Source organism: Lampetra fluviatilis, chromosome 10, assembly GCF_964198595.1.
Source record: "Lampetra fluviatilis chromosome 10, kcLamFluv1.1, whole genome shotgun sequence".
NCBI classification, from domain to species: Eukaryota; Metazoa; Chordata; class Hyperoartia; order Petromyzontiformes; family Petromyzontidae; genus Lampetra; species Lampetra fluviatilis.
In genome coordinates, this window is record NC_136284.1 from 5,759,413 (window position 1) to 5,779,089 (window position 19,677).

Genomic DNA, 19,677 nt, shown 5'->3' on the forward strand with positions numbered 1-19,677 from the left:
TATAGATAGATTAAACAGGCCTACATTAAAAGCTCAGTGACAGCATCTGATAATAGGGGCAGCATGCCAAGAGAGGAGAGCAGCTCAGACATTTAACTTCATGTGGAAAGTTAATTTACCTCCATGGCTAAACTGGGGATCAGGAAAGCATTCCACGAATCAAACGCGACAGGATGCAGGGCGGCCACCGTATGCCAAACAGGCGCCGCTATACACCACGACCCAGGAGGCGCATCAGGAAATTAGGACAATGTCTCTGGGACATCCGTGGTGCTCAAACTACCACCCGCTTGACAGGAAACCGTAAAAAGGGAACTGACTCAGCACAAGGCCGTGCTTGACACCCTGTGAGGTTTGACTCGTCTGTCACACGCTATCTTGCGATGAGGGGGAGGATACGTAAACACGCAAGGAATAATTCAGTTGGGGCAAGCGTACCGCACATTTCCACGTGTGTTTTTCAGGACGGTGGCGGCGAAGTTCTGAGTGACCCCGACAAGGCTGACACCATCCACCTCCACAATTTGGTCATTCACCATGATCCTGCGGAAACATGAGGGGGGGGGGGGTGGGGGGCGGCGAAAGGTTTTTGCAACGTACGAGAACAATGTCTCGTGCCAGAACAGGATGGGGTTGCTTTTTCATAAACGGAGCTTTGGTCATGAAAAAAGCAACATACCAGTGTGCATGTAAAAAAAAAGCTTAAGCAGTGTGGATTATCCACGATGACCTACAAATAAGAAACAAGGATAATGTGTAGATTTCATTTGGCAACAGCTAGGCACGTGCAAAATGACAGTGGTTTGAATGTGGATAATAGGTCACTTGAAGCGATCTCAGAAGTAGTTCTATGATTTACACCATTGGAACCTCATTTGCCAATAAAAAATGATAATTATTTTTTTACCCTTTTATCTGGCAACAAAACTGACACCTTTTTTACAAGGAGTCATGATTGCATAGACCACAATACCTGCAGTCATAATGCAAACAAAAAACATAACTCTGATAATGTATGCACTGTCCTTGAAGTTGATTGGTCCACACCCGAGACAGATTTTCTTAGAGCCCAGTCTCACATGGTGTTGGACCAGATGACGCCAAAAAGAGCACAACTCAAAGACAATGCACCATCAGAGTATGAGAGCTCGGGGTAAGCATTTACACCATTGGAACCTCGTTTGCATTATGACTGCAGGTATTGTGGTCTATGCAAACATGACTCCTTGTAAAAAAGGTGTCAGTTTTGTTGCCAGATAAAAGGGTAAAAAAACAATTATCATAGTTCTGTGATGTTACCTTCCACAGGCCATTCTCTAACACAGCATGATGCACTGCTCTGCAAGAGCTCTAAATGGACACTTCATCTCGTGAGGTGATCAAAAGCAGAACCGGAATAAAATTGGGTAAATGACAAAACCACAGTGATTCAATACTCTCCATGAACACAGTGTGATGCACTGCCAGAGAGACGGTCATTACCTGCCGTCGCGCTGCGCTGCTCCGCCCTCCATGATTGTCTTAACGAAGATGCCCAGTTTCTCGAGGCCGGCGTCTGCTCCCACCCCCATGCCGATGATGCTCAGCCCCAAGCCATCGTCGCCTAAATAAACAAGAGTGTTTAGTTTGTTGTCCCTCCCGCACCTCCGATTACCATGGTCGGCGACGTATGGTGCTTAAGAAGTTCAACATGCATACAAAAAAAGTAACACTGGAAGCACATCTACTATAACTAATATTAACGCAGCGGTGTATCAAGCGTTGCTTTCGTGACAAACATATCGCTTGAGGGATTGTGTTCAAGTGAGCCGGATCACTCATGTCGCAGAGGTTATGCGAATCATTTGGCTGCGGTGCTTTTCCTCTCTCCGTGATGCTCTTTCCCTCACTGATGCACGATGCTCAGGGCGAAGGTCTCTGGAGGCACTCGATGAGAACCGGCGCGTCAATCTATCACTGTCAAGCCACGAGTTGCTTGCGCCGTGAGCAATGTCACAGCTGCGACAACGGGTCATTTGTATAAAATACCTCAAGTGATTTTATCTAGAGCTGAGACAATTAATCAATTAAGTCAATTAATTGACAAAACATTGTAAATGGCTACTTTTTTCTGGTTGATTACTAGGGCTCCCTTTAAGGGTAGTGGCTGATGATGCTGATGATGTCACCAAGCCCATCCAATCACCTCCAGTCTCGAGGCACGTGGGAACAGCGATGAGACTTTTTTTTTTACTAATTTCGTGCTATCCGACCATTCGAGTAATCCAAACAACAATCAGTAGAGTAATCAAATACTTAACTAATTGGGTTACCTAGTTCTAATAGTATCCCTCAACATGGAATGCTTTAAATGGCAAGAAACCAATCAAGGGTGTTACAATCAACAAGTCACAGGGCCTCATTCTTCCTGATCAATGACATTGGGGAGTGAAAGCGGTTTTAATTTTGAAGTTTGCCGTCAAAAAGTGTTCCACTGTTAATGACTTAACAGCCATGCTAGGATTCACAGGCGGTCATTGTTAGGCGTGGCCTCTGGGCTCCGATTAATGATTCATCAGCTTGCATGCATCTTGCAAAACCTACACAACACGGACACCCAACAAAAGGAAGGCCGGTTCCACCGGTCGGGCAAGTGGAAGCATTTCTTCAACTCTGAAAGGTTCATGCTCATTGCCTTGACTGCTCGGCCAAAGGCAGTTTTAGAGCCGTCTCAAGCAGCCACGATCCTACGATGTAATAATCCACTTAGCACTTACACACGAGCTCATTTCATTGCTCCATCTCCTCCTCGAGTGGGCCCTCTCCGATGTGTTCAATTCCTTGACTGCCAAGGAATGAAACGTCTCCTATTCTTGACCATCGGCCATCATTCCCTTCTTGAACGTGTCCTGCCCAAGCCCATTTGGCTTTCTGCACAGTTTAAGTTGTGCAATTTACCTACGTACACTCTCGAATGCACGTGCTCCTCTGTCCGTCTCTCAATGTAAGGCCAAGCATGCCGTGCGAGAGTACAAATGATAAAAGCAACGACAAGTCTGCAGCAGACAGTGGGAGATGCAGTGACAATGTGGTTCAGTGCCTCTCAAACCTCGCGCCAAGCTGTGCCTCTTGATCGCTAACCACCTCTCCTCTATCCCCTCCTTTCACTGGCCCCGTTGCTCATCCCCCAGTATTCAGGCTGACAATTCTGGGCAAGAATAGTGATGTGTTTTCAAAAATAGCTAACCATAAAGTATGAGAAAAGGCACGCGGATACTGAAGCTGAATGCAGTGGTTATGGACGGGAGCTTGAGAATTCTGTGCAAAACAGAATTTTTATTTGAGAAGACTTATCGTTCCTAATGTAATGGCCCATAATTAGAATGGAATGAATGACCCAAAATATTTTAACAATACGAATGACTGGCAGCTCACATTACAATTCTCCACATGAATGCCCAAGTCGAAAGGTCGTGATTGATGGTGAACTTTTAATTGTACAGTATATACCAGAGTTAATGGTTAAATTAAGAATCACAGTAAACTGTTGCCATTCATTCATGAATACGGGCATTTAGAATCACTGAGAGCATCACTTACAATATAGCATTTTTTAGTGTTAAAATTAATCATGATTGATGATGACAACGATGATAGATGATGGTGATAGTGATGATGTTGACATTGGTGAAGATGATGCTGACAATAGCAATAATGAAGGTAATTGATAAAACTTCATTTTTATTTTATTTCTACCTACGTGACTTTACCGAAAGAACCAAAGAGTATGACGATGCTGATGTTCATGATGTTGATGTTTGGTAGAAATGACAGCGACAATGGTGACCCATGACGATGATAATGCCAATGACGGAAGGATGATGATGATAACCATGACGACGCTTTTCTTTCAAGACGAGGTGCGACAACGCACCTTTCTCCATTTCAACCTCGAAGAGGTCCATGCGCTCCACGCGCTTCTCCAGCTCGTACTCGGCCGACGCCGCCACGGGGTCGACGTCCTCGTTGCGCCGGTCGTACTCCTCGTTGGAGAAGGTGCTGAACACCTGGGGGGCACGGGGAGGCAGCGCCGAGTTTCAGCATCAGAGCTGGAAACTAAACGTGACGCCTCGGGGGTTTATATATATTTTAAAACATGACAGAAACCCACGGCGAGTGCAACAAAGCGTACTTATCCATCAAGGTATCGATGACGCTACTGAATTATAGATTTGTTATTCATGTTATAATATTTGATTTCTTAAGAACTGCTTTTTGTGTTGAGTTTGTTGTCCTTTCCCCGCAACTCCAATTAGCACGGTTGGCCACATACGATGCGAAAGAAGTTCAACATGCATATAACAGACAACGATCCCTCGTATAACCAAAACACACCGTTGGGGCAAGTGCTGTTAACGAGCACCTATACATGTCCGTGCACGGCTTTGAATAAACTGCACACACTCCGGTGTGTTTTTGGGTTGTAGCACGTGTTTGTTTGGCATGATGCCTGACGTTTTGCTCCATTTGCTGGGAGCTTTTAAGTTGCAACTCCATGCCAAACAATGCATGGTCCACAACCTGAAAACACATCGGAGAGCTATGCAGCACAATCGCGAACACTTACGCGGTAGGATTACTCAGCAATTGTTTCTCCTCTTTGTAAAATGGACACATTTTCAAACAATTGAACCTCATCTCCTTGATAGTGAACTCTAAGAACTAAGTCATGTAATTAACACTTCGAATTATTTTTTTATATAAACGTAATCTTTTTTTTAATCTTGTGTAAAGTGTAGGATAGTGTGTGCTTAGGTCTGGGCCAAATGCACAGAATTACAAAGAAATACCGACAGTTTTTTTTATGAATGCTTGCAGAGTCTGAAACCTCGTTGCACCCGACTATAAAGATCTCTCCCGAGACTCAACTGCTCCAAGGAAATACCTGGCATGCTGATAACAAATTTAGAATCATTACCACATTGAAATGTCATTCTGTCCATATGTGAAACAGCTTAAAAAACCGGCACACGTGCGTGTTTACGTTGACGTTTAACAAGCCCCTGTCTGGGCCCAGACTCGCACACGTGAAGCACGCCTTCTCCTCGGCTTTGTGCTCGTGGAACGTACGATGTGAAGGCGCCACACCTACTACCAGCCCTGCAAAGAGCTCACAGCCAGACTTCCCATCTCAAGGCCACATTCACCCTGCTGATCTAGTACGGGGTTTTCACGCTCTCCTAACAGGTAGGCATGCTCAGGCAGGGCTTAATATCTCACAGGATATTTCCCGAGTTGCTGATACATTGGAGAAGGCGCCAAACTCGTAGCCAGAGCAAGAGTCATACTGGATGTTGCATGTATGTTTCACTTCTTTTGCACCGTATGTAGCCAACCATGCTAATCAGAGGTGCAAAAATATTTTTTACAAGTTGCCAACATGAACAAACCCAGCTGAAATTAAGCCCTGGGCATGTTTAGCAGTGTCATGTGCAGTCAACGTAAGAAGGATTCTTCTTTTGTTTGTGTTTGTTGTCCTTCCGCCGCACCTCCAATCAGCACGGTTGGCTATGTACAACGTACGAATGGTGTATATCTTGACTGGCAATATGGGGTCAAGGTTGTTTTCAGGAGCCCCAAAGTGAGAAGCATAGCAGGGGGCAATTATTTACAAACCCACACAGGTGCAGCGGTATGTTTTTCACCATCACCGACCAATCACCTGTGATTTGCCATTGACCAATCGGCCGACTGGGATTTGCCATGCAACGGCACCCAGAAAGGGAACCAAAATGAAACGGGCACCCTGGAAAAGAAGCGTCGACGGCGGAGGTCTATATTCACGCGATTACTGGGCCATCGGCGGTGACGAAGGATTCTGCTTTCTTTCCCAGGAGGGTTTCAGCAGAACTCCCCAAAATTAGCAGCCGCATCCCACGCGGGGTACAGTGCCTCTCTACAAATGGGCACTGACAATCTGTCATAAAAGAGTTTCCCCCCTCCCCTGCCACCCCTCTTCCCCCCCCAAACGGAGACGGTTGCCTGCTGGTAATAAAGACTGGCATTGTGATGCAGTGCTGTAAGAATGCCATTCACATCTGTAAGTGCATGAAGGCCTGGATCTTTGGAATATTACTGTGAAGAGCGGCTTTATTCCTTAGACAAAATAAGCCCCAGATGCATGGCACAAGTAGAAAGGAGGCCTTCCAAAATGCCAATGGCAAGGGCTGAAAAACATGCCCCACGTGTAATCGTGATGCAGGATCGTTTACACCAATGAACGTCGACTGAAAATCAACATGATTGCATTAAAGGGCCAGAAACGTTCTGGAACATACTTTGTATATAAAACAAAAATAGAATAGAGTGTGTTACCAGACAACATTGATTCTAATTCCTTGCGCTCAAATAAACCAGGGCAATCAATTTTGCCCATTATGCGTACCTTATAAAGTGTTGCACTGCCTATGTATATATAGAGTGTGAACACAGGATGTTTATTCGTGTGTGCGTTCGGAGCGGTAGGCATACAGGTACATCTAATGTACAGAGGCACATTGTTAATAACATTAATACTAACCATTCACAGACGTGGGGGTTGTCTGACTGTACTGCATCACGCTGGTCATTATGGTGAAGAGAGGCGCCAGGGCCACAGGAGATATCACTCGTCAGTGACATTAACCGTGGCCGGGAAATATAACTACAGTCACAGGGTCTGCTAACCACTGTGCCACTGTGCTCACCCGGCATATTAGTTACTGAAAATTAACACAACATTTGGATGTTGCACTTATTCCGTTTTTTTTTAAGTAATCATACAGCGTATATAGGATTTACTTTGTCATTAGCTTTTTTGCAGGTAAAGGTAAGAGCCCAATGGCTCACATTACTGTCTCTTTTGCAAGGTAAATCCGTAAAACTATAGTTCCACCGGGAATGATAATTTGCATAATATTCACATCTCATGTTGAGACGAACAAGGCCAAGATACAGAGGAGTCAACTCTTCCTCTGCTCCCCGCAGACACCGATGCTAAATTTACACGACACCACAAATGCCAAGAGGCCAAGAGAAGAGCGGGGGGGGGGAAGAGGGGGGGGCGGTGGCCACTGGCAGAAAGGAACACTGTCGGATTTGCTGCGCTTGGTGGGACGTGCAAGGACTAATGAATAGCCGTGGCGAGGACGGCATCCCCATGTAGTAGCAGCGCAGGTCACAGCGCAACGCAGGAGCACCATCGATGCAGCGCGTGATTTCCGCTTTCAGCCGGGGCCACAGCTGCGCGTCCGCCGCACTCAGCGACTCATATAATCTGCACCCCAGCCGGCAACTGCTTCCGAATAAGAAAGGCCACGAAGTGGAATCGGCTGGAGAAAAAGGACGGATGAGGATTTTTTTTCTTCCTCCAAATTTATAACAGCCGAATTGCAATATCACGCCACTTCCTTGTGCTGTGCGGTTACAGTTGGTCAAAACTTGTACCTTAACGATACATGTTTAGCACGTACAATAACAAACGGCCAGTTAAGACACGACACGTTATAAAATAACGTTATAAAATGAATGAACATTGGTACATTATAATTAAAAAGTGGCATTTTACTTGGGAACGGAATGTCTACCGATTAGGACTGTAATTCAGTTACTAAAAAGCTCGGTCTAGCTTTTTTGACAAGGGGAAAATGTTCATAAACGACCATGGTGTCAAACCTACTCGGACAAACTGACTTTTCCATCCACGTTAGGACAGTGATGGTGCAATCACAGTTTCATATACAGATCAGACTATTGACTTTTTTCCATAAGTAAGCAATATTTTGTGAACATCTGTAGAATTACCTTCAAAATAACACCGTCATATGTATTATTAAAATCATTTAGAAACTGTGGCTGCAAGTTTTGCATAATTTGTGAACTGATCTGCGCAGAGACTGCCAAGTCATTTCAATTTCACTCTACCAGGTAAGACCCGACTGAGCTTGATGGCTATTTTTCAGAAGCCACTTGGCCACAAATTAAAGCCCAACTAATTGGCTTATCATGTGCAAATGTATAGCAGCCAAATATCATAAACGCATATTTCTAAACGTGGAGGGAAAAACCAAAGGACCCGGAGAAAAATCTACACGATCACGGGGAGAGAGACATGCAAACTCCAAATATACAGGCGTCAGGGTTGGGATTGTACCCACGGGCTCCTGTATACCAGGCAAGGTAGTGAACATCTCGCCACCGCGGTGCCCCACTAGAAGCTGCTGTGACTCCATCACTTGGGCACTCCACCGGCATTCTTCTATTTGCATTCTGTCAAGTCAAATTAAGCCGAACCAATCATCATAAGCCGCGATCTCAGCAGGAATCAATGAAAACTCAAATGGCTCGTTCGCTCTTACAATAATGGATTGGGGCCTGCACATGCTTGCACTGTGATGTCGCACACAGACTCAAATGTTAGGAAGTCTTGCACATTCTTGCAGATACTATTAAATCCTTATTAAATCCCAAACCCTTGTGTCTACGTAACAAAATGTGAAGCTTGTAGTACGGAAGAAAATTGTAAGAATTCACATACTCAAGCAATAAATAAAGCAGCATTCTGACCAACCAGAGAAAACTGCATGGGTATCTAACAGGAAATTACTTCACTTTCTTCAGTCTAAAGCCTCGGTTAACCTTGCATTGTATCACTGGGAATAATGCAAAAAGAACACATCATCCTTCAAGACATGGTGTCCACTACCTTGCCAGTGTGAAATATCCTGTGACGCTACTCTCCAGATATGATCACTGTGTGTGTTGTTTAAATGTCAGCAAAATGGCCACGAATTGAGGCATTCCCCCAAGGGAGAGACGACTTGGCTTTTTGGAAAATTAAATGCAAGGACACTCCATAGTGGAGAAACATTTTAGAATAAAGAGGTTAGTGCGTCGGAGCATATTGGCACCGCTTATGCAGGCAATGAGTGACGATGTCAGCCTTTGATAAACATTTATAATAAAATTTGCAAGTAAAATATATATATATTGCCCTATCATTTACTAAACACTGTATAGCCAGAACCAGAAATATGCAATGCATTGTATGGCGTGGAACACTCACATGGAATGGCAAAATGTCCATTCATTTCTGAGATGTGGGGAACAGCAACACCATTGTGTGCTGTGTACATTCCGTCTATGAGCATGGTGCAAAAAAAAATGCTATTATGGAGGTGGCTGGGTGGCTCAAAGGAACAGAGCTCTGAACTGACACCACGGAGAACCTGGGTTCACGTCCAGGGGACTGCCTGTAAGGAAATCGAGTTGTCAAGTGCAATACGTTCATGGTGTCAGCCCGCTCGCATGACGGGTTCTAAACAACAATTGCGTCAATTTATGTTTTTACACTTAATTTGGCTAAATTCCAGCTCTGAGAATTTAAAAACATAAAAATTTGACTGCAATGCGACAAACATTATTCTCTTGTGCAGAGCAGGCGGGGAAGTGCTTCCCTCTACTGTGTGGACCAGCGCTCACTGGATGCGATCTCAGCGTTAGCTCTGTGATATCTGCTTGCGTTCTTGAAGACAAGTTATCAGCCCCCGCAAGAGATCTGAGTGGATTGTCTCATGACATGATTCCCCCGTGAGCAATTGAGATCAAAATTGGCTGTATATATATTTTAAAATTTTATTTATACATTTAAATGCGTTGAGGGCTTCACCAGGGAAAGGGTATAGTCAAACATTCAGGGACACTTTTGCATTCACATGATTTTTGTTAATGCCATGTCATCATGTCGCCGAGCGTAATTAATCTTTAAACACCCCTGCTCACAGTCATTTGTATTAAATGTCACTCCCAACCGAGAGAAAGTTCAGACTTAATAATACAGTGCTCTCGTTGGTACGTGTGGCCTGGCCATAGGGTTAAAATAACTAATTATGTAACTGGAATGGCAAAAATAGGTATAACGTTCCATAGTACTGAGTACATAGTGTTAAATACACATTTCAAAGGAGAATTATACTACATAGTGGTGATATGTCCTTATGGATTACTAGTCTCATGACGTGATGCCAAAAACACATTTCGAATATAGTGGGGGCGGTCGGGGGGGGAAGACCGAAAATTAAAAGAAACTAGCTGTGAAACATTACACAAACACTACTCGTATACAAACAACGACCCAAATATGAATTGGCAGAGGAAGCAAGCAAGCAAGCTTATATCACCATCCACTCATTCAAGAAAAAAAAGAGAAACCGCAGCCCAGCATTGTGACTGACAATGGCCATCATCACACAATGGGGCACGTTTTATACACACCACACCTGTGCCCTGCTTTAATGAAGCTTCCTATGTGTGTTTGAACTTGTGAAACGTATGTGGGCGTGAGCGAGAGAGGGGGTGGGAGGGCAGGTATAGATTTGTGGCCGGTATTCTAGGGTGGGTTCACGTTTGCTGGGTAACTGTTAATGAAGTACCGTAATCCAGCTATTCTCCACCCCACCAATGGATGAAGGCTTCTCCATGCCGTGTCAGGCATGGGGACATTTTCTGACCGTATTTTACAATGCTGGTCAGTGGGGAGAGGGCAAGACCACCACAGCCAGTAGAGGACAAATCTATACCCGCCCTCCCAGCTGATGTTAGCCATCTCTGGGAATTGAACTCCGGTCGCCGAGTTTACAGCGCAGGGCGTTAACCAATGGACCACCGCTCCAAAACATCAGTCATTGTCACAAACTCGAAAATAACATCACGTAACCAACGCAGCCAATTCACGTGCAACCATAAACACAGTGTACAAGTTTCAGGCTTACTTGTCTAAACACGTCTCATTACAAAACAACTTCATTGCTTTTCTCAGAATCACCTCATGGGTTTCACAATCCAACACGATTCTAAGTAAAAAAAATTACTACTTATGTAAAAAAACACATCGCAACACAATAAAGTGCCTCTTAATCTGCTTGATCTGGACAGCGCAATGGGTGGATCCTCTGCTCAATGTTTATCCGTGCACATTGCTACTTTATCCACGTGGTAAAGCGAGTGATAAAAGGATGTCTTTTCCACAACATCTGGGTCTTTTCTGCGTAAGGTCTTGGATAATGAGATGAAGTTGCCTCTACTTCCAGGTCACTTCCTCCAGTCTATGAGATGTATAGGACAAGAAGAACTTGGTCCTTTTTTTTTTAGGAGACTCGTCTGTGCAAATGTTCCTGTAAGAAGGTGAACTGTAACGTACGGACAATAGGCAGTTGCATACATCACTTAAGGGTATGCAAATAACAGGAATCACGGATGAATGTGGCATCAAATAAGATTAATTTCACTGAATAATGATGTGGTTGAGCCTGGACTGTGCTGGCCTGGATGGGTGACTGCCAAGTGCCAAAAAACAGGCGTAGTGCACAGTAGAGGTTCTTCCGACCATACTTCAACACTGGTGAGTGTTGAAGTATGGTCAAACAACCCTCACTGCCTGCATGGCACAGGGAAAGCCTCGATCCAGCGGTGGATTGACAAACGTCTGTACATCTACATGTAAGTGTGCCAAGTTAAACTATAAGTCACTAGCAAGCCACTGCCTGCTGTGCAAACACATGGAAATGCCCTCCTCCCCTCTTTGGAATCCACACCCGGGCAAAGTAAGTGGCTTGCTCCTTCTTCTTCTTCATGATAGGGTTTTGCGTTATGTGTCTGGCACCAATACCACACCCTGCGAGGGGGCAGCATTTGCCAAACTCTTTCATCGCTCGCTAAAGGCAGACCTTCCCACGCAGGCCATGTACAAACATGCCTCCTACGCAGAGCTGATGGACAGGCACAAGGAGCCGCCCCCCCTGTCAACCCATGACCACCAAAACCATGGAATTCGAGCTGAATTCTAGAAGATTAAACAATTTAATTCCTGAGTTTTGGTTAGCTACCCCCGCCCAGCTTCCCAGCTTTTCATCGCCTGTGCACATGTGCGAGGCGTTTGTGTGTGTTTTTTTTCATTTAACTTCCCTCCGTGCTGATTTGATAGGCCACGGAACAAGATGGTGCAACCTCAAACAAGCCCCGAGTTCGCTCTGTTATTATTCAGTGCCAGTGCCTCCCTTTATTACCGAGCCACTTTGATGCACCAGACATATCGGTGCGTGATGACGCTTTATAGACCGAACGCATTTGCTCGGTGTGATTGAGTAGAAAGTATGAGTGCGTGTACTCCCCTCCACCGTGTATTAATATTTTCTTTGAAAACACCCATTCACTATATGAAACGGTATAAAGTACACACACAACGAATACTACACCACAAGTTATATAAACACACGTGTGCCTGCGTTTACATCTACTAATGTACACGTATATCTACAGCCTTTTGTCAAGCCACTGCCGGTTGAGGGTCTTCCCATACCATGTGGATCGTGGGAGTTATTAGATAATACTTCAACATGCTGGTCAGCGTGGGTTAACGAAGATGGGGAGCATCGATGTTGCAGCGTACCACAGTACAACAGTGGATTTCCCTGCACTGCCTTCCTTGGAGCAGCCGACAAAAACCTTCTTGAGCTTCCAAATGTTTTTCACGACATCGGGAGCATCCCGAGTGATAGGGTCATCGGCACATTCACTGTAGAGATAGAGTACTGCTAGAGATTTTTTTTTAATAATGCGACAGAGCATTCAATGTTAAGACAAGGGTATATCCGGAAGGAGCTGAGAATCAAGTCGCTAGGCATTGGGCAACCAATTCCCAAAGGTGGTGTCAAATTAAGAGAAACAACTGCACGTTCATCTCTGACAGTCATAACGTTCGTTGCATGGTCAGTGGCAAGCACCACCATCATCTCACTGCAGTTACATGATGCACTATGTTCAAATGGAATCATATGAGATAGCTAACCATTTTGAGAACAATGGCCCATCATAATAATATAAGAGCATGTCTAAGTAAATCCCATTATTCATCTCAGTTACTGCTCTAAAAATAATTTTGTGTCTAGGCAACTGTGTGTCAAGTTAACGAATTCCCCTTTAACAAGGACAATCATTGGGCAGCATTGTGGTCAACGGGATATCTGTGGAAGTCTGCACCTTCTTTAGAATTGAAGAGCATATGCATTTGGTGTATGGATTTTGTTAAGGCAACCACTGACTCTGATCAGCGAATGTTGTCGTTAACTTCTATTATAAGGAATTTTAACAAACGTAGTATATTACAAAGAAGTTTGTGGTTGGATATGGAATATTAATTTTATATATTTAGTTAATTTTTACATTTGTTGAGGTTTTCCCTATTATTATAATGACATTTTTAAGCTTACATAATTAATAAATAAAAAATCGTACTTTTCTGTGCAATCTGCAGTTAAATTTGTTATTATGCTTAATGCTGTAAAATAATGGTTTATATCAAGTATGTCTTTCACTGGAATGCATTACAACCACTGCATTTGTTTTCACCAACACAACTCTCAAGCGCCCATATGCTAGTCTACCTTGTATAAGGACGAAAAGCAATACACTCAGTGTGCCCTGCAATTTACAGCTTGCTTCTAAGTAAAGCTATCGATTACACGATTTGAATTGTCCATTGGCAGTGGCTGTCAGGCACTGCTTGTTCATTGTATCTCTTTTATACAGATGGCATTGCCCCACGCCATCCGCACTGCCCAGATTATCCTAGGGCCGTCATTTATTAATGCGGTAAAGCAGAATTCAAACAGCTGCAAACGCTGCAGGATTGGAAAAGGTCCGCTTTTAAATTACACGACCCTGCAATCGTACGAGAGTTGACGCAGGCGCGGTATATAAATAGGAAACAACTTTAATAATGTATATAGTGCACAAACAATGAGTGTGGTGTAGAGGACAAGAGAGATTGATGAAAAGATCCTTCTGCTGCTTTCACAGGGCAGCGCTATTGATGGACTTGCAATCCGCTTTTCTCGGGGAAAAAAAGAGCACATGTGGTCTTGCTCATCTTTCATATCACTTCCCACGAACACCAAATAAAGGACTGTATAACGTAGCTTGACTGTAGCAAGCACGGTTATTTTTTCTTCGTGCAAATTACACGCCAAAGGTCGTTTGAAATCTTGTAAGAAAAAAAAGGGTTATTTCTCTGACGTGAATGGCCTACTTTTAGGAATGATGTCACGGGGGGTCATTATTGTTCTCTACGAGAAATCCAGCGCACAGTGTACCCGTAAAAAGCCCAACAAATGACAGTCAGCCGTGAAAGTTGCATGAGATAATAATAAACACGAAAAACGTTGTACAAGGTTAAAACGATTACATGAAAAAATAATGTGAATGCAAATTACCGTTCATAAAAGTTGCACCATCCCTTGTTTAAAAAATAAAAACGCGCTAATAATGCCATCTGAGCACGAATTGTGTATCCCACAGACCCCATTGTGTCTCCGGCCGTCAATTCAACTCATGTCACATTACAGGCATCGGATGAAATGCATCAGGAACATCGCGCCTCGTTAAAAAAACACACAGACCAATGCGAAAATGACATTAAGGGGAAAATACTTTTTATCATATTTAAAACATGTTGGCAATTTCAAGGGAAAAACATTTATCTGGAAAAGAGTCCATTCCTAGATCCCTAAAAAACACACAAAAGAAAAGGAGGCTAATATACACAAAAGGTGATTTCTAGACAGCACAAAGCAGAAAAGGATCTGCCTTCCAATCATGCTCTGTATGGCAGAGCTGATCCTGTGGTCACAATTGTATCTTTTTCTGTCCATAAATCAGCGTTTGCATGTACGGTATTTTTCACTGTTACGTCTCATTCTTGTACATATTTGTCTGATGAGGCACTCATTATTTACAGTAATTGATGTGGTGTTGAACTCTCAAGTCTGTCAGCCATGCATATTGCTTCATTTCCATCAGGTGCCTTTGTATTGTTTTTACACGACATACTTTTTAAAACTCATTACGCTATATCTCAAATTCGTTTTTATTGTGTCTCGGCTACAACAGAGGTGGAGAGCTAATACATCATTTATTTACCGAGTAAATTTGCAAGCCCTGCCGGGCAATATAGTTAATTGGGACTGCCGGGACAGAAGGGTTAAAAGGGGGACAATCACAGCTGCTCAAACACACAACACCGTTTCTGGGGCCCAGCTGTGCCCACTGCCGGCCCCATCACCAAACCATTCTGCAGGATCGTCACAGATTCCAAATCCCAACCCCAAAAGACAACAACCAGCTTCCCCCCCACTTCCCCTCCAATTTTCACTGCCCTCAGTCAAATGAGCAGCCTACTTGATAATTGAAAAGGACATTTTAGAAAATCTTAAGGAAAACATTTACACTCAAATGATGCAGGCAGACGTGAACAACGAATGGACAATTGGCATTGGCCACTATGATAAGAGGGAAGTGGAGGGTGGGGAAGGCCTACGGAAAAATGGACCAAAGGCACATGTGAGAGTGGCATTGGAAAGAAGAGGAATTCATATTCTTTGAGTTTTTCAGTCACGTAGATAGGTACTACGACTTTTCGATCACAACACAAGCGATCGTCATCAGGAAATATCTTATAGTTAAGTGGAATTCCCTCCCCGTAGAGGCAGTTAGATCTTGACTTAAAGCTTTCGTGACTGCAGGATGATGACGATCGCTTGTGTTGTGATCGAAACGTCGTAGTACCTATCTACGTGACTTTACCGAAAGAACCAAAGAATATTAATTCCTGCAGTCACGATAGCTTTCAGTCAAGATTTAAAAAGAGGAATATTAAGGGCAGCAAGGCAGCAGCATATATATGACAATAATTCATAATGCACAGCCAAAAAGCCATGGAGCCAGCAGCCTCCAGAGGCTGGAAATACAGTAGATGATGACGATGCATATGGCTGGAAAATGAATACGTTATCGATAAGGCCAAGCTGGGGTGGAGCGTTGATTACTGTCGTCAGCGAACACGGTGACCCAACCACTTTCAGCAACTCACACTGACCAGCGTGGTGAAGTATGGTCAAGTATGATACGGCGTGGGAAGACCTTCACCTACTGGCGATTTATTTAATTTAATACTTTAAGACAAAGCTGCAAAGTTAGGTCAATAGCAGACAAGGAAAGATCATTTCACATTGCATACTTAACACGTGGATTATACCGTACACCGTTTGCATTTTACGTAGAATTGATTCCTGGGCAGCCAAAGTAGGGTAAGACTCCCGAGAGGACATCCACTTCCGAGATGGAGTGACGAAAACGGCTCCTCGTATGCAGACGTTAGACGGATTGTCACGTCGCAGGACCAGGCGAGATGGTGGTGGCCTGGGAAGGCCTTCATCCAGCAGTTGATTGACTGTGGCTGATGATTAGAATGAAGACGCGATATACATCTAAATTGTTGTTGTATATTTACGCAGGCTCCAGCAGAGGCCCATATTTTATTAAGATGGCTGTAAAGAATTGAGCAACTGGAACAGCAGCTTTATATAAACACAATGAGAACCCTGTTTTACATTATTTCCTTCGATGAGGGGGTATCCACTGTGAGTGTACCGAATTTTAATTTGGCAATTCATACAGGAAATGTTTACTGCACTTTATTGTATGCATACAATGTACACAACATACACTGTATCAAATGTACATACACTGTACACACAAGAGTACATAGGAGCCATACGAACAGAGTGGCGGAGTGGGTTAGAACCCTGCACTATCAAACTGGCGACCTGAGCTCAATTTCTGGCCACGGCTAACATCAATGGTGAAGTGATATCTGAACCAGTGCTGAGCTCCCTCCCCACCTCCTTCAGCAACCCACACCTATCAACGTGAAGTATGGGGGTCAAATAACTCCCGTGACTGCCACAGCATGCGGAGGGTGGCTTTCAAACCAGAAACCGATTGACAAAATGCTCTCAATGATCATTGCAGTATTTACTTTATTTTCTGTTATACAGTACTGGGTGTGGGTTGAGAAATAACAAAACCGCAATGTTCAGTCTCAGAAATCCCTGTTGACTTAACATCAAGTCCTTCCTCTTCCACTGAACAATACCAAAGCATGCCCTGCATGCCTTTGTTCACCTGCGCACAGCCAAATACGTAGGAGCCACTCACAGGAAACCGGCATCAAGGCGTAACAGCCGGTGGCATATATTGGCTGTCGAGTTTTGAGGAAGTCCAACTGCACCAGGGGCCACACAGGCCAGTACGGCCCAGGCGCTGGACTATGAAGAGGAGAGGAGGTGGACAGACGCCCCAATTTCATCCTTGCACGAGGGCCCCCGATCCCATTCAAGCTATGGCATTAATAATGACCGCCTTACAAAAGCCACGTTGCCTTTCGACATTTCGTTCTCTTGGTTCAGTAAAGGAGGCCAGTACTGTCTCACCCTGTACATACACCAGATCTAACCCAGGGCCATGGGGGGTGGGGGGGGATTGGAGCACAACACACCTGCTTGGTGACTGGTGGCGGGAATTGCCCAAAGTGTGCCGATAAGAGTAATGGGAGGGGGGGGGTGAAAATACAGTACAAGTGTTACTATAACCAGCAAGGAGAAATTCCACCTTGTTACAAATGATAATAGTTCACTGTCAAAATGTCAAAGTATCTGGAGCAGTGGCACAGTGGTTAGTGATCTTCGTTATGGACCCGTCAACATTCGTTCAATCGCCAGCCACAGCTGACATCAGTGGCAAATGATACCACAACGGTTCTGAATCATCCCCTCCGCCCCCCCTTACCAACCTGCACTGACTAGCATGAAGTACTGTATGGTCAAATCCCGATAAACAAAATGGCATGTGGAGTCATTCATCCAGCACTGGTTTGACAAAAAGCCCTGAGTTTGTGTCAATGTGTCTGATGAGAAAAGCCACTCAGCAATGTGTGGTACCAGCCATGATGCATAGATCAGAAAACATGACCAATGGCAAACGAGCTCAGAACCGCACCAAGGTGGAAGGAAATGTGTGCTTAGAATTGCAGGCAAAGCCACCGTGAACACCAACCCTGTACTTATAAAACAGCACAGTGTTAAAAAAAATCAGTAGGAGGATGTAGGTAGGAAACTATGATAGAGGGGACCCGCACCTGATGGACAAATCAAACACCTGCAAAACAAGAGGGGGAAATAAATAAAATCCCACATGGGATGAAGATAAAATGAAGATGCACATCACCACATGTGGTAGGAGTGCCAGAATGGGAAGATTGTTTTTATCCACCAACTGGATACTTTGATGATAATCAAATTGACACAAATATAACATTCACTTGTCCGGCAGTCACGTGCTCGCCGCAGCACACGCAATGTTGACTCAAAACTTGTTTCATGAAATAAATTAAATACCCATGCTGCAATTAAAATTTACTGAAGTCATTTATAAGCACGGCAATTGTGGACGTGTTTTCAATTTTAAATGCCGGAGTTCTGTTTGGGAAACAATTTTATGCATTTACACGTCGACGTTCTGGGCTAAGTGGAGTGTCATTGCTCGTGAATGACGGTCACTAAGGCCCGCTAAAAGTGCTCTAAGCACAAGCAAATTGTCTTTGAAATTGCTCCTATCTGGAATCTGCCCCGTCAGTGAAGCGTACACCAATGCGTAAATAAATGTAACTCGAGTGTAAAACAAATGCTTGTTTTTTTTGCATCCCCAAGAGGGCCTCGACCTAAATGAGGCAACGATTGTAACACAAACCGCACACTGACCACCGACACGCACTTGCGTTGTGTACACCCACATGGCCACGTGTGTGCACGCACGGCCACATGTGCATGGCCATGTGTACAGTGCACTGCCAGCTGCTACAAGGCAGTGGCTCTGCGTTCAGACCGTGTGCTCATGCCCTATACAGAGTCCACACAGCCCAGAGTGACAATAGTGCCACCCAAGTTATCAAAACTTTTTTTAGCACAGATTTTATTTTATATATGGCCAATACGAGTAAATTTTTAGTCCTACGTTTCGCCAGTAATTACAACTGGCGAAAGCCTGACAGAACATGTTGTGGCATTGCTCTCCAACACACCAGTGTGCTGTACTAGGAACACATTTGCATGTTCTGTTCATGTGGCAACCCTTACTAATTGGCTGAGTTGGTGGCGGGTTTAACGACACATTTATATATTTAAGCGTTCTAACCCCAAAAAAAAGCCTGTATTATGGATGATATTGGTCGCAAAAGCCTACGTGTTACACTAACGAGTGCATTTTTTGATAACCCACCCACTTCAAATGTTTATAACACGAGTTATTGTTATAGGCCACATTCAGAAATTGTATGAATGTTGAACTTCTTTCGCACCGTACGTAGCCAACCGTGCTAATCGGAGGTTCGGGAAAATTAGAGCTGCTTAAAGTTATGCCAACTTCAGGTGGTACCGACAAGTCAAATATCTAATCTGGGATCATAGACTGTTTCAATTTGCATCAACAACGCTTACTTTGCATTGGGAAATAGTCGTTTTGATGCACAGCGCATGACGCATTTAGAATGTCTGTAAACCGTTGCCAAGTGACGATATGCGACCACATTCTGACACTGACTTTAGACCTCATAGTCAGGAAATCCATTTGGTGTGAGATACCGTGCTTCTTGGGCTATCAATACTAATTTAGACACGATTAGGCCAATGTGTCAAATGTTGTCGCATCGGGCGTGCAAGCAATGGGATGTTAATAAAATGTGCATCCTATTGAAACCAAGCTATTCATAAT

At 44.1% G+C, this 19,677-nt stretch overlaps 1 protein-coding gene across 2 annotated transcripts in view; it reads right to left on the reverse strand.

The window, feature by feature from the left end:
- LOC144934477 (neurabin-2-like) overlaps positions 1-19,677 on the reverse strand; it is a 41,560-nt gene that overhangs the window by 13,461 nt on the left and 8,422 nt on the right. For both annotated transcript variants that reach the window (XM_078860278.1, XM_078860277.1), the window contains 3 exons: positions 3,914-4,046; positions 1,483-1,603; positions 439-543 (listed from right to left, as the gene is read on the reverse strand). In XM_078860278.1, the coding sequence (XP_078716404.1) occupies positions 439-543; positions 1,483-1,603; positions 3,914-4,046 (359 nt within the window). The remainder of the gene's footprint in view (positions 1-438; positions 544-1,482; positions 1,604-3,913; positions 4,047-19,677) is intronic.